We start from the raw sequence: 15,296 nt of genomic DNA, 5'->3' as shown, positions 1-15,296 counted from the left end.
GCCAAAATCCCCAAGTCACATACACAGAAACCTGAGTGGCAGGCAATTACTTCCTTAAGAGTAAGAGTGGCGGCGGTGGTGGTGCTGTGTCTGTTTTTATTTTTTGATTTCTTAGTGACTGCATGTGGCAAAGAAATTTGGTCATGACCTATGGAACCAGTTTGCCTATCCTAGAGAGGTCTGGAAAACCTGGGACATGTGTTTTGACTTTTTAACATTTATTTTATGTGTTTCTACAGTGTTGGGAGCCAGATTGAGGGCCTCTGGCCTGCTACACTAGTGTTCTTTCACTAACTACACACCACGACCTATAGCATAACCTTTTAAAATGCATTGGCCTTGGTTTTCTCAAAATATGAGGAATATTGAAGCTTTAATAGCTAAAAGATAATGGTGTGGCCTAGTGTACTTCAGCATGTCTGCACTCCAGCACTTGAGAGGAGGCTGAGGCAGGAAGAACTTCAGTTTGAGAACAACCTGAGCCACATCATGAGTCCCTGTCTCTTAAATCAAATCAAATCAAACAAAAACCAAAAATATGAGCCAATAGTTAAATGTTTTCTAATGTTTCAAATACCATGTTAAATGCTTAAAGTAGCAAATAATTTAATTTCAAAGTAATCAAAAGTTGTTGACTTATGTCCCAGAACATAGATTAAAAAAAAAGATGGAGACTTTTACACAAGGGGTCACTTGGTATAAGGGAAAGTCAGATTCGAACCCAACAACCAAGGTTCAGGAAGGAAGCTCTCAGCAGTCCTGCTCCACAGCACGTAGGTGAAGTGAGTGACACACAAGTATTTATACATTTATTGAGTATTTTCTATATGCCAGCCACTTTGCTAAAATATTTAGGGGAAAATGAATGGGCATATTTTTGTCCTTTCAGAGTTATCTCTTTCACTTTGTAGAGTTAGAGTACATGAATTCAGATTTCATTTGAGTTCAAAAAATGTTACTCTAGATGATCCTCAATTGAACACAACAAAATTAATAGTGAAATTGGAAGAAAAAAAAAGACATCAAAATAGCTTCGATTTGAATTCATATATAGCCTCAAAAGCACCTTATGAATCTTTAAGCAATCAAATCAAGAGAGCATGGTTTTCTCTTTTGATTTGTTTCTTTAAAGTGATTAACTAAATGCTTTTTCTGGCCTCTGCCCAAGAGCCCACAAACTCCTGAGGTTTAGCAATGCAAATCCTCTCCAACTCACCTCTCATAATCCACAGACACCTCCATTCCCTAGGTCTGCCTTTACAGAGTCCACAATAACTCATTAACCCCACTGCGTGGAGGGGGAGTGCTCCCTTTCTCACTGCAGCAATATCTTTCTACAAAATGTTCCACTAGAGAAAAAAAAAACTGATGATGGACATATTAATCCAAAACAGTCATTGAATTATCTTTAACTTCCAGGGACTGGTGTTGTCTCAAAGTTTATTATTATCATCATCATCATTATTATTATTACTATTATTTTGTCCTGCTTTTGAATCACAGAATATCTTCCATGCTCTTTTAGGTTTTTCAAGTTAAAAATTCCTGATAAATATGGGATTTAACTAAACACAACCCTCATTTGTTCATTTATTTATAATAGATGGCTAGAGAACTCACCCTGCCCTGGGCAACATTCTGAGACACTTAAGTGTATTGGGTTAGTAGAGAAAGTAAGGCAGTCCTGTACAAAGTTCTGAACAGATGAGCCCCAGAAAACTGGTAGTGTTGTCAAAACATTTTGATGGCTTTTCAAAGAGGTTGCCTAGTAGTTTTCTTAAAAGGGTATCCTAATTGATACTGGCAACAAAAATGTGAGAATCTGAAATAGGAATTCATGGCATATAAAGTAGGTGTGTGAGAGCGTTGTAGGATGTCCTCCTCAAACAACCTCTACTTTCTGAGATGGGGAAACACAGAGACCTAGGTGATACTTTCTAATGATGTTGACAGAGACAGCTTACATGGACAGAGCACCTTGTGGAAGTTGCAAACCTCTTCAGGGGGCTTATGATGAAGAATCTGACAGTTGGATGGTTGCAGCAGAAGTTCCACATTGAACTGGATTGTTTTTGTAATAAAGAAAGCACAACTCTTGCACAGTTGTTGGTGAGGAGCTGAGTAAATTTCAAGATGTGCAGTCAAGTGGGGGCTTCGAAACCAAACAGACTAGACAAGTAATACTGCAGCCACAAAAAAAGAGAGCATTCTTTAAAAAATTACTTTTTCGATTTCAAACTGAGTATATGGAACCACGGGGATGTTTTTAAGAGAGCATTTAATGATCGTGGACCTGAACTCTTTTCTGAGTTCAACTGTAATTTTATGCTATTGCTTTTTAAAAAGTAAGCAATTGTCCCGCGTCTTTCCCTCCTTTGGGAGGAGCGGTGAGGAAAGGGTGCATATTTGATATTTCTCGTTGTGTTTGCTTTGTTTTGTTTCTGGCGGTTCTGTTCCGTAACTGTGTTGGTTAATAACCTGTTTCAGTGTCTGATGAAGTATCCTTATAGGTATAAAGTATTGGTAGCCGGTCAGAAGTTGGTGCGAGAAGAACACTTCTGCAACAATCAGGCCAAAGCATACTTTCCAAGGTGTGTTTGTTTCGTCCCTAGTTTAAATTCGGGTCCTGCCGGTTGTTCGAAAATTGTCAAGGCAGCTCCTGAAACTGCTGTTTCTCCAAGTCCGTTAAAAAGCGATTGGTGACTGGGTGGCAATTCCCCCTCCCTAGTCCTGCTATACCCCACCCCCATCGCCTAGCTTTTGCCAGTAGGGACTTGCCCTGGGGGGTATTTTGTCCTGGGAACACAAAACTATTTTCTTTTCTGGAAATACGTTGACGTCAACTGGAAGCTGTTTTTGGTTGCTTTGTTTCCCGGAGCGTCCAACCCAGTACACCGCCTCCGGCAAACTGCTAGCAATTGGAAGCAGCTCCCCTAGAGGGAGGGGAGCCCGGTGTCTGCACGGAGCGAGTTGGGGGAGTATAGTACTAGCTGTGCTGCAAAAGTGGGGAGACCCGGAGAACGGCTCCCTCGTGGGCCCAAGGATGGAGCTTGATCCTCTAGGCGAAGTTCGAAATGCAGCCTGGAGCCAGGAAGGACCCCGGGTTTTAAGGGCTTCTAGAAGTCAAGGTTACTGGTAGGTAGTTAAGTGACTTGCCTGATCCCAACTGAGTTCTCTGCACTGCAGCAATTCTCCAAGGTTCCAAAACCTGACACTATCACGGGACAAAATGCAGGCACGCCAGAAGTGACGGTGGGCAACTAGCCTGGGCTGGCTCTTGAGCTGAGCTCCGAGACATGTGTGTCCACTTAGTTGCCCACTGCTACAAGCTCTGGGAAGCTAGTACATTTCTTTACATATATCCAGAGCTGAGAGGAAGAACAGAATGCCGTGACAAATCTGACAGCTTCTCTAGTAGCACTTAGAGAAGAATTCCCCAGAAGTCTAACCTCCAGGATCCTCTTTTCCTCGGACAGATGTAATAAGAGGGCGCGCGTGTGCTTGTGTGTGTGTGTGTGTGTGTGTGTGTGTGTGTGTGTGTATTGTTTCCCAAAGGAGCGGGAGGAAACCTGTGAGACAGGGACTTGTTATAACTTGTTTCACACCTGGCTTGGCTTCCCGACGCTCTGTGGTGTCCAAGGCTGAGGAAGCTCTTGGAGGGCGACGAAAAGCCACTTTGATGGCCACTGGGCCCAGAATTAGCCTTTCTTTTTTCTTATTTGACATTCCTTGTAAATTACAACTTGATGGATGGTTCCTATTGTGGCACAAAATGATAAAAGCCTCGGAGCGGGGGGGTGGGTAAGGGGGGGTAAGACAGGCAACATGGAAAGAAGGAACAAATAGTTGAGGCAGGACTCCCCACAGCTGAATTGAAACATAGAGGCAAATTCCAATGACGCACGCAAGGACCCGGCGAGGTTGCCTCCAGGCACTTGGGCGCACTGCTGCGATCTGGCTCCATCGGTTCTTCCTGGCCTTGGGTCTCAGGCCTGGCTGGCAAGCCAGTGAACATTCGCTGGAGAAAGTTAGGATGACCACCCTGGTTACTGCCACCAACGAATAGAATAGTTAAGGTCCTGGTGTCACTAGGGCACTACCCCCAGGGCCGGGAGTGGGGTTGGTGGTGACGCGAGGACGTACCCAGAGCCTGGGCGCGCCGGGGGCGGAAGCTGGCTGGAAGTGGGACAGTACCTCCTATGGGAAAGCGGGACCCAGCGAGCTCTCCGGCTGTCTTTCCAGTTTCCGAGGTGCCCGCCCCCACGCGCCGGAGGCAGCGCAGCCCCGAGGGCGAATGCAAGGCAGTTGGCAAACTTAAGTGAGAGCGCGCTAGAGATCCTAATTGCTAGAATTGTGGCGAGAGCGGGGGCGACCCAAACCAAAGTTCACTTTTTCCACCCGCCCGCTTTCCCGCTTATCCTTTAGGGATCCGCACTGTTTTAGTGCCAACCTGGGCACTCCTCGCCTCAGAGTGTTGTGTCATTTTGCTCTAGGGCAGGGAGGACGGCGGCCCTAGTGGGTGGCAAGTGGGTCCCTGGGGTCCCGGAAAACTGCTCTTCCCACATCTCTCCTCCCACCAGCCCCTCCCAATCTTTCTTTCTTGCACTTTCCTGGGGCTGGCTAGACCGGCGCGGACTTGCCCCAAACCTTTGGGGAGCGCCCCAGGTCTTTAATGACAGCTTAAAAGTGGCAGTTGGAAAAGTCTAAACAGATGAGGCTGACGTGGGGCGTGTTTCGCTTCTTAGCAAGAGTCGGGATGGAAGCTGGGAGCCGCGCTGCTGGCCCCAGGCCCCCGCGCCTCGCCGCCAGCAAGTAGGTGGGGGAGCCGCTGCTGCCGCCAGCCCCATCCCGCTCCCAAGCCTCGCCCGCTGCGCCCTGGCCGCGGGCGCACAGAGGGTGCAGGGCCTCCCAGAGCCTCCTCCACCCAGCTCATTAACCTGCCTGCTCCGGGCGGTCCCGGACACCGGCTCCTCGCAGCAGCACCCGCGGCCGGCTCACTGCAGCAGCCTCCCGGATCCCCCGGCTCCGGGGGGCAATGAGGGGGAGGTGGAGGGGGCACCGCTCCTCTGGCATTACCTAGTGAAGCGACACCGCCCCGCCCTCCCGCCGGCCCTCCCTCGCGCCCGCCCGGGCCCGCGGGCCCGCTCCGCCAGAGGGTAAGTTGGGAGTATTTCGCCCCCACCGACAGCTCTCCCTCCCCTTCCTATTTTTCCCCCCAAAGTTTTCCTAGAAGTGGGGATCAGGCTAAAGAAGGAAGAAGGTCCAGCTAGCCTCCCTCTTTTACCCCCTCCTGGCCACAATTATCCCCCGCTTCCCCTCCCCAGCATCCCCTCGCCCCTCCCGAGAGGCGCTTCGGAATGACAATTGGAGCGCGGCTCCTTTAAGAGCCCGGCTTTGCCTCCCGGTAGCTGAAGGTCATTAAACACAAAAGCTCTCAGCGCTGCGGTCCAATATAGCGCATGCGCCCTGCCCGAGGACTGGCAGGGAGACGGCAATATGGCGAGAATGCCTGGCAGCGGGGACTGTAACACCAGCGCGGGCGGCAGCGCCGCTGCTGCGGCCGAGAACAATGGGGATCGGGGTGAGGGTGAGCGCGGGGCCGGGGGCCGCGGCCGCCGCTACGGCCGCCCGCATTACTGCAGCGCGGGCGAGGAGGAGGAGGAGGAAGAGGAGGAGGACGAGATCCAGGAGGTGCAGATAACGGGGGACGAGGAGGAGGACGGAGGTGGGGGGCTGGAGGAGGACGAGGAGGAGGAGGAAGAGGAGGAGGACGAGATCCAGGAGGTGCAGATAACGGGGGACGAGGAGGAGGACGGAGGTGGGGGGCTGGAGGAGGACGAGGAGGAGGAGGAAGAGGAGGAGGACGAGATCCAGGAGGTGCAGATAACGGGGGACGAGGAGGAGGACGGAGGTGGGGGGCTGGAGGAGGACGAGGAGGAGGAGGAAGAGGAGGAGATGGGGATGGACTGGGAAGAGCCCCTGGAGCCGGAGGACTCGGCCGGGGAGGAGCTGGAGCCGGAGCCGGTCCATATGATCCATATGGACCAGAGCGCCGCGCTGGAGCCCGAGGCGCCGCCACGACTGCTGGCGCCCCGGGCCCGCGCGGGGCCGCCCGGGGACAGCGCGGAGCTGGACCCCGACGTGCTGCAGCGCCCCGAGCGGGCCCGGCTGAGCGAGAACACCAGGCTGGCCACCCGCTACGCCGTGCGCATCTTCCGGGAGTACCTGAGCGAAAAGGCTCAGAGCCCGGACTTCGAGACCATGGACAAGGGGGCGCTGTGCCGCGTGCTGCGCTCCTTCTATGCCGAGGCCCGTTCTAAGAGCGGCCAGCTCTATAGCAAGTCCTCGCTCATCAGTATCCGCAGCTCCCTCAACCGCTACCTCAACGAGCCCCCTTACTGTCGCACGCTCGACCTCACCAAGGACCCCGAGCTGCGCAGCGCCAACCTGACGCTGGCCGCAGTCATCCGCAAGCTCGAGGAGCAGGGCGCGGGGCCCGTGGTGCAGAAGCAAGCCATCACGCGCGCCGACCTGCGCAAGCTCTACACCTCCAGCGTCTTCAGCACCAACACACCCTTTGGGCTGCTCAACAAGGTCTGGTTCGAGACGTGCATGTACTTCTGCACTCGAGGCCGTGAGAACCAGCGCGAGCTGGAGGAGGACTCCTTCGGTCTGGCCATGGACGAGGACGGTCGCAAGTTCGTTTACTTCAAGTCGCTTGGGCCTTACCATAAGTCGCGTTCCTCGTCCTGGAGTAAGAAGCGTGCGGAGAGCAGCGACGAAGAGAACTTGCCTCGCATGTACGAGACGGGCACTGAGTTTTGTCCCTACGCCAGCTTTGTCAAGTACCTGTCTAAGCGCAATCCCCTCTGTAAGGCGTTTTTCCAGCGGCCCCGGGACCACTGCAGTGAGGGCGATGTGACATGGTACGAGAACAAAGCCATAGGCAAGAACTTGCTGGGCACCAGGATGCAAATGCTCTCCAAGGCAGCCAAGCTGTCCAAGACCTACACTAACCATTGCATCGGCGCGGTGTCCATCGCCACACTCAACAGCATCGCGGGTATCGGGACCAAGCTAGGCTCCCCAGCACCGCAGGGCTGCTATACCGACTCTCTGAACGGGTCAGCTCGTCACCACTCCCACCACGCTCCCACCCATCCTTCCCACCACCACCGCCCCCAGCCGCCCTCGCTGGGTAACACTTATATCCTCCCCAAAGACAGCCAGGTCGGGCCCGACGTGAAGTCCGAGGCGGCGCCCAAGCGCACGCTGTACGAGTCAGTGTTCGGGTCGGGGGAAATCTGCGGCCCTTCTTCCCCCAAAAGACTTTGTATCCGTCCCTCCTCGGAACCTGTGGATGCGGTGGTGGTGGTTTCAGTGAAACACGACCCCCTGCCTCTTCTTCCAGAAGTCAATGGGCACCGAAGCACCAATTCTCCCACCATAGTTTCACCTGCTATTGTTTCCCCCGCCCAGGTAACCAAACTGACGTCTATGCATGAAATATTTGTCCGGTACCAGTTCGGGACTAACTTTTGTGCTCTTCTAGATCGGGTCTGGGGGGAGGATTTTTTTTTTTTTAAGTAGTTGTTACACTGCACGGGATTTGATATAGTCCCTAGAAATGAAACTCTTCATGCTTTCGGTGGGTCGGGGGACTTTACACCTAACCTTTAAAAGATGCCAAGGACCCCTAGTTTCCAAGTCACTGTAGTAAAGTAAAAGATTTAAGCTCGATCTTGCGATGTCTCCCAAGATGCCTGCATTTGATAAGGCAAGAACTGCCAAAGCGCTAAATAGAGGTAGTTAACCTAAAACATTAGAATGAAGTTACATTTAAAATGCTCCATTATATACTCGTCATAACTTCTGAAAATAGGAAAAAAACGCTTCAAAATTATTAAAAAAGGAAAAGATGCCAATCCCACTTCCTGTAGATTGCTTTTTTTGTTGTTGTTAAAGAAAGGGGGCGGAGACTGCAGCGGCCTGCTGTGGAGTACCAGTTTATTCTTTTAACATGCAGCCCTGTGTAACCTGACCTTTGGGGTGTCATTCCCATTAGTGTTTGTTAACATTACTCAGATTGGAAAGTGATGTCTGAGCTAGGGACATGATACACAGGAGTGCAGCTAGGCAGTGCCTAGGACACTTGCCCGCTTGAAACTTGCTATCTTGGGACCAAACAAGGAAGATGAGGGAGGCATCACCTCCAAAGTAACTCAAGAGTCAGACAAGAGTAAAATATGGACAAATCAGCTCACCTGTCCTGGCTTAGGTATTGCCATTAGTCAATCCATCCCAGTACTGACTACACAGAGAATGGGGCCTGAGTGTTAGAAACTTTCCCTTGTCCCTCTGCCCTGAGGAGCCTGTTCACTAGCACCAGCAAGGGCAAGGTTATCTTGCTGTCTTGGATGCTTCTCCAGAAGGCAGCAGTAGGAGGTCACTTGTGCCCCATTCTGCCGGCAGGGCAGGTGCCACAGGAAGTTTGTTACTATCTTGACCTCCCCTACTGTAGGCAGAAATAGAAATTCTGCCCCCAGTCTGGAGCTATAATGCAGGCCCATCACTACCTTTGTGCTTTTTCTCCAAAGTGGAAATTCCAGTCCTGGACAAGCTTACCAGCTAATGGGCATGCCTCAAGGCTGCCAGGAAGGGCTGGGAATGACAGTCTGAGCAACACTGGCCTTGAAACCACACAGGATCTGTAGGCTGCGTCCTGTGCTTCTCTCTGTGTTTCATTCTGTCAGGGGTAGTTCAAAAATGTTTTGAGGGTAGAGAGGCAAGTTTGGGGGTTTGCTTTTGTTTTTTTAAAGCAAAACAGAAATGTTCACATTCTTCTAATAAATACACTCAAAGTGCCCTGGGTTAGAGTGGCACCTGATTAAGAGTTTTAAAGCTTAAAGATATATATATACATAGACACATATATATGTATATATATACATATATTATATATAGTCATTGCTAGGCATTGATGCCATATAGATGTGTGACTAAAGCGTCCGGAACAGTTATTTTCCTCCTTCTTTCCTGGCTTTTGTTTTCCATGAGTGTACGCCCCCACCCCCTTCCCTGGGGTTTGTTTACTCTATCTAGTGGGCTAAATCAGCCTATACAGCTTCATACTGACACTTTTATTATTCTCAAGTCATTGTCAGGTAACTCTGGGAGTTAAATGCAGATCTAAGTATATTTGCTTATGTGATTACTAACCGTGGCTGCCCAACTGGGTCTTAGCCTTGAGGCTTTTAGTTAAAACTCTGAAGAACAGGGGTTCTTTTCGCACTTTGGGGGTGGGGGTTATTTGTACAGATCAAGTCCAGGGTTCTGCATGTCAGGCAGGGGCTGTACAGTAGCACCGCGTCCCCAGCCATATGTGTATGTATTTAAAGTCACACTTTCCGTTCAAAGAGAGTAGAAAACATTTCTTTTTAAAGAAACTAGCAGTAAGATATCGAAGAGAACTTAAACTGCTGGCTTCGTCAGCGCCCACTAAAAGGGAAGCAGCATGAAAGGGATGTTTGCTTTAGGGAGAAAGATGCTACTAAACTTTTACCTTTGGCATGCATTAAAGTTCCCAACTTTGTGGATTAATGACTGGTGAGGTTGGTGGTCAAGTGAGATGCAAGGCATCTGTTCTTCTCACTCTTCTCAGTCACCTGGAGATGCCTCACCAGGACCATGACCTCCAACTGTGTGTTCCTTAATTATAAACATGGTACCTTAACCTCAGTGTTGGCCACTGACTTCCTAAGCAGAGGTTGGCACTGGCCGCTGAAGTCTCCTTTAACATGGTGAGTTCCCCAGGAGATGAAGAGTCTGCTAATGGAGAGAAACTCACAGTGTAGTCCCTTCTTATCCTCGGGACACATACTCCCAAGACCACCACTCACACATAGCATTGAGCCATTGATATCCTGTTCCCTCATCCCCACGACACACATACCTGTTATAAAATTTGACTTATATATCAGGCACAGTAAGAGATGTACAATAGCATCTTTTTTTTTCCTTTTTAAAATCTTTTATTACATAGTCATGTTAAGTTCATTAGGCTAGTCTTCAACTTACTCTGTAGCCAAGGTAGGCCTTTAATGTATTATCCTCCTGCCCCGACCTTCTGAGTAGTAAGGATTATATTCCTGTGTCATCAGGCCAGGTTCACACTTTAATCCCTCAACATATACAACTCCCAGGATACCTAGCTGCCTCCCATCCTATGCAGGCAGCTTGGGAAGGGTGTTATGTACTGGTACAGTGTTCCATGGCTCCTTCCTGTAGTCATAGCCAATAGCATCTTTTGATAAAAAAATAGAACAAGTGCAATATCCTACAAGAAAACTTATCTAATGCTTATGACTTATTTATTTCTGGAATTTTCCATTTAACATTTTAGACCATAGTTGACCTTGGAAACTATGGGTAAAGAATGAATAATCTCTTTCCTTCTTCTTCTTCTTCTTCTTCTTCTTCTTCTTCTTCTTCTTCTTCTTCTTCTTCTTCTTCTTCTTCTTCTTTTAAACTCCTGAGGGTGTTAAGTGTCTTAACCTACGGGAACAGTAGAAAATGAATATACGCAAGAATAAATAGGAGTATGGAATTTATGATTTTTCTTCTAGTGTATCTGCCTTTGGGAGGGTTGGTGGTAATGCTAGCTGACCAACTCTAATCATGTTTACTGGTGTTAGCAGTCACAAGTACTTTCTGTTCCTTTTCTCCTACTGAAGTGTCATGATTATCAAAGTTTTGGTAGCAATTGCGTGTTCCATTGTATTTTGTTGTTTGTTTATGTATTTACTTTGGTTCTGGGAACTGAACCCAGTACTTTGCTATGTTCCATTTTAAAAGTCTGACACCATCAATCATGGTGGTACACATTGTGAGCCTATCACTGAAAAGGTTGAAGCAGGAGGATCTTGTATTTGAGGCTAGCCTGGGCTCTATAGCGCAATCCTACCTCAAAAATAAATTTTAAAAAATATTAAATAGGCCTTCTACTATATCCTATATCTTTATAACTATTCTCTTTGCATGAAAATACAGCATTTCACCCACTAAGTAGATGGTAGAAGTTTGTAGTTTGTTTGTTGCCCTGGGATTGAAAAATCAAGTCTTCAGGATTCTCAGTAGGCTCTAATGTTGTATCTCAGCTCTAGAATTGTATTCTTCATCACTCAAAGGTATTAGTAAATTTACGCTCTAGTTACCATAGCTCTTTTGTTGATGTTTTTACAGATGATTTATCCCTTCAGTGAGGAATGAAAATGAATAAGTTAGTTCACTTTAAAACATACTTGAGGCTGAAGATGTAGCTCAGTGATATAGCTTATACTATGTATGCACAGAGCTGCAGCCCCCCAACCCCACACCCATAAACTTCAGGAGTGCTTGTAGACTTGTGACCCAGGTGTCTGGTTACACTTACTTGGCCCTAGCCCAGCTTCATTCTGGAAGTACTTTTAAGGAATTCTTTAAGTAGAAAGACTAGCAGCATAATGGTTCAGGTAGAGTAAGTCCCCTCTTTCTGTGAGACCTGCCTCACACAATTGTTCTTCAATTGATACTTACAGTGTACAAGCTAGACAAGGGAGCAACCACGTAGCTGACACACACATCTCTGTAATTTACCTTCTGGAAGAAGTCAGACGCTAACATCACTGTTGCTTTTAGGGGGTGCAGTGGTGTTCGTGAAGGTTTGTTGTATAGCCCAAACTGGCCTAGAATTGTAGGTCCTGCAGCCTTTGCCTCCTAGTGCTGGGATCATAGGTGTGCCCTACAATGTCTAGCCCCGGGAGGCTATGCTCACATTCACATGCCTTGGTGCTGAAGAAGCTGCTGTGTGCTACGCATATATTTGATGGAAGCAACTGTGCATTTTATGTAGTACTGAAATCATCTCTGACCTTGTATTATGGTCTCTGAGGAAGATTGGGCAGAGACATGCCTCTGTAAAGGTGAGACTTTGTGCAGGTAGGAAAGGCTTTGGAGGAAACAAGACTACTACTTTGCACTGGTTACTTGGGAGCATAAAGTTTAACTTCCTTGTTAAAGATGGGTGCTTTCCTTTTTTCTTAGTTTTGGATTGTGGCTACATTCCTTTTCCTACAGTAAGATGTTTGCTCTTTTAGGGAACTTTCTACATGCCTTGTGTGTATGTGCTCGGCTTATAGTTCTCATTCAGGAAGTAGTAACTGTGTGCTGACTAATTCAGCCTTGTGCCAGGAATTAATACATTGATCAATTTTCTACTTGGCAAGTAATCTCATTGGCAAGACTTCAGCCTCATTTCATGTTAAAACCAGATCAAAATAAGAAAGTTAACAGCTGTTTTTTTGAGGGGGAGGGGAGAGCTATAAGGGCCTCATGTAGCTCAGGCTAGCCTACTCCTAAGCCTCTTTTTTTTTTTTTTTTCTCATTGCCTGAGTGCTCTGGTTACAGGTGTGTGTATCTGCCGTTTGCCTGGCTGATACCTCCAGTGGTTTGCAGTTGTTGTTGAAGAAGAGTGATCTGAGTTTATAGTTTTCTTTATGGAGTCTTACATGTTACTATTATGACTAGGGGATATTATTGTTGTTGTTGTTGTTGTTGTTATTTATTTTCATTACTTTTGGTGAAATAGGGTCTCACTATGTCCATTTTCCTGTCTTAGCCATTTAATCAGCTAATTCAGGGACACACCACCACACCCAGAATTTATTATTTCAAATTTATATAAATCAGTACCAAAGGCTCATTCATTGTTCATTAAAGCAGATAAAACAGGAAAAGAAGTGCTGACCAAAAAAAGCTTGGGTGTCACCTATGTAAAACAGGAGTGTCCAACCATTGGGCTCCTCTGAGTCGAGTTGTCATCCACAAAGCTCATGGTTAACCATCCCAGTCCCCAAATCTTGTAACATTTTAAGTAAGTTTATGCTGTACTGTATTCATAGCTATCCTGGGCCACAGGTTGAATAACCCTGATGTAAAATTCAAATCTTTGTGTCACTCTGATTTGAAATCAGATCCCCCTAAAGACACCCACTTGTTATTATCAAGGTAGATTCTGAACAGAGAAACACCCTCCTCCCATCCCTTTTGGTTTTCTGAGACAGGCCTCATGTAGTCCAAGCTGGTCTTGATCTCATTGTCTGGTCAAGGGTAAATTGAACTGCTGATCCTCCTGAGTTGGAATTACACCAGGACACCAGGTTTGTGTGGTGCTAGGGATGGAGTCCACAGCACCAGGCCTTTGAGGCAACGGAGGGATGGAGTCCACAGCTCCAGGAAGTTGAGGCAATGGAGGGATGGAGTCCACAGCTCCAGACAGTTGAGGCAATGGAGGGATGGAGTCCATAGCTCCAGGCAGTTGAGACGAGTCCCCTACCAACTGAACTACACCTTTAGCGCAAGAAGCTCTTTTTTAGCCCTCCTAGTTAGACTGGAGATGACTTGGAGTTCTTGAGGCAGTATTAGCCAGTGAGAAAGCCCACTCCAGCTCTGAAATGCTTGGTTTCGGGCTATCTTTTGAGCTGTTTCAAAAGCACCGATGTTGGAGTTGCTGGGTAATTGCTGGAGCTACAGGTTCTAGGAGCAAGTGTGTAAGCTAGCACTCTGGCTCTGAGCCAGGCTTGTTCCTAGAAGCTGTGTGACTTCTCTCCATTCATGGTCCACTGGTGAGGTAATGGTTTAAAGACTCCTTTGGATTATGTACTACATAAGGAATGGTGTAATTGAACTTATTGTTCCAGAAAGAATATAGGAATATTGAACTTAATAAATTAAAGTGAAAAACAAAAACAAAACTGCAGTTTTAGAATTTGAAACTTTGAAGGAACCCACTGTGTGTGTGTGTGTGTGTGTGTGTGTGTGTGTGTGTATGAGAGAGTGTGTATGTGAGAGTGTGTGTGTTGGATGTGTATGACTATGTGTGTCAGTTTCTGTCAGTGTTTGTCTATATTGTCAGCGTGTGTCAGTGTATGTGTGTGTATGTCTGTGAGTGGATGTGAAGGTGTGCGTCAGTGTCTGTTTTTGTGTATGTTTGTGTGAGTGTGTGTGAATCAGTGTCTGTGTTTGTGTGTGTGTGTATATGTGACAGGGTGTGAGTATGTGTGAATGTGTGTCTTGTGTGTATGCTTGTGTACATGTATGTGTCTATATGAGTATGTGTATGTGTGTGTGCATGTAAGTGTATGTGTGAGTGTGTGTGTGTGTGTGTGTGTGTGTGTGTGAGTGTGTGTGTCTAGGACTTTGTTGTCCTTGCTTGCTTTCCACTTTCATTTTGAAGTCAGGTCTCTCACAGAAGCTGGAGTCATTGATTTGTCTAGCTGGCCGGCCAGTGCCACACAGGGATCCTCTTGTGCTGATGTAGACACCCCTGTCCCTGTCCTGGCTTTCCCATGGCTCTGTACTCAGACCCTCGTGCTCACGGCCATCCCCGAAGCCTGGAGCGGCCCAGTTTTATGTAACACTTTTATGTTCTACGATGCTGAATTCAGTTCAGCCATAACCGAGTGTCTTGCTGTGTGCTACAAAGAGGAACAGGGTCTAGACCCGCCCCTTTGTGCAGATTTGCAGGGGACGGGGAGTCAAGGCAGTTCTCTGTGTAGTCACAAACACAGTGGAAATGGGCAAACTCTTCCAGCCTGGCCTCTGGAACTTCTTTTGGGTTTTCAGCTTATAGCTCTCTCTTAAGTTCCTCTTTCCCACTTTCCAGAGAGGACAGGCTACATGGTGTGGATGGTTTCTGTGAGGTCTGTAAATGAGCAGCAATGCCCTGTGAAATGCCTTGATACAGCCAAGGCTGTGACCAAGGCTGAACACAGACCTAAGGCTGCAGCTGCTCATGCCCAGGACTGTAAACTGGGTAAGAAAGCCTGCTACAGTGAGCTACAAGAGGCCAGACTTTTAAGGTCTTTAGTAATTCTGGTCCCTCTGATCTACACTTTGTCAAGCTGTCTTTTCAATCTGAGAGAGAGTCATTTGATTGTTAATAGTGAATTAAGTGACATTTTTGTCTTACGTCATGGCTTAAATTTTGCTTGAGTCATAGATAAGTCTTTTTGTTTTAATTATAAAAGTAGGAGCTGTTGTACAGCACTGTGAAGCCAGAAGGTGGGGGCTTTGATTAACACCCCCTGAACTGCTTGCTTGTCAGACATCCTTCAGTGCTTGCCCAGGGCTTTCCGCAGTGTTAGTCCTAGGAAGTCTTATCTGGAGACCCTCTACGTTCTGCAGTGTGTAATTTGAGCTCCTGCCATTTGCCAGGTATTGACCTTAGTTGTGTTTTTAATTCCCTGCCCTCTCCCCCC

At 47.6% G+C, this 15,296-nt stretch overlaps 1 protein-coding gene across 3 annotated transcripts in view; it reads left to right on the top strand.

The window, feature by feature from the left end:
* Kctd1 (potassium channel tetramerization domain containing 1) overlaps positions 1–15,296 on the top strand; it is a 183,752-nt gene that overhangs the window by 81,812 nt on the left and 86,644 nt on the right. The window contains exon 1 of one of the 3 annotated variants that reach the window (XM_021150845.2): positions 4,512–5,156. The exons of 1 other annotated variant lie outside the window; for it this stretch is intronic. Coding sequence is in view for 1 of the 2 variants with exons in the window: in XM_029472154.1 (XP_029328014.1) it covers positions 5,956–7,479 (1,524 nt within the window). In the remaining variant the exon portion in view is untranslated. Of the gene's footprint in view, positions 1–4,511; positions 5,157–5,883; positions 7,480–15,296 lie in introns of those variants that run through there. One more of the 3 variants, XM_029472154.1, reaches the window with a different exon arrangement.

This window comes from Mus caroli, chromosome 18 (assembly GCF_900094665.2).
Source record: "Mus caroli chromosome 18, CAROLI_EIJ_v1.1, whole genome shotgun sequence".
NCBI lineage: Eukaryota > Metazoa > Chordata > Mammalia > Rodentia > Muridae > Mus > Mus caroli.
The sequence above is the reverse complement of the archived record's forward strand: the minus strand, read 5'-3'. Positions and strand labels throughout refer to the sequence as shown.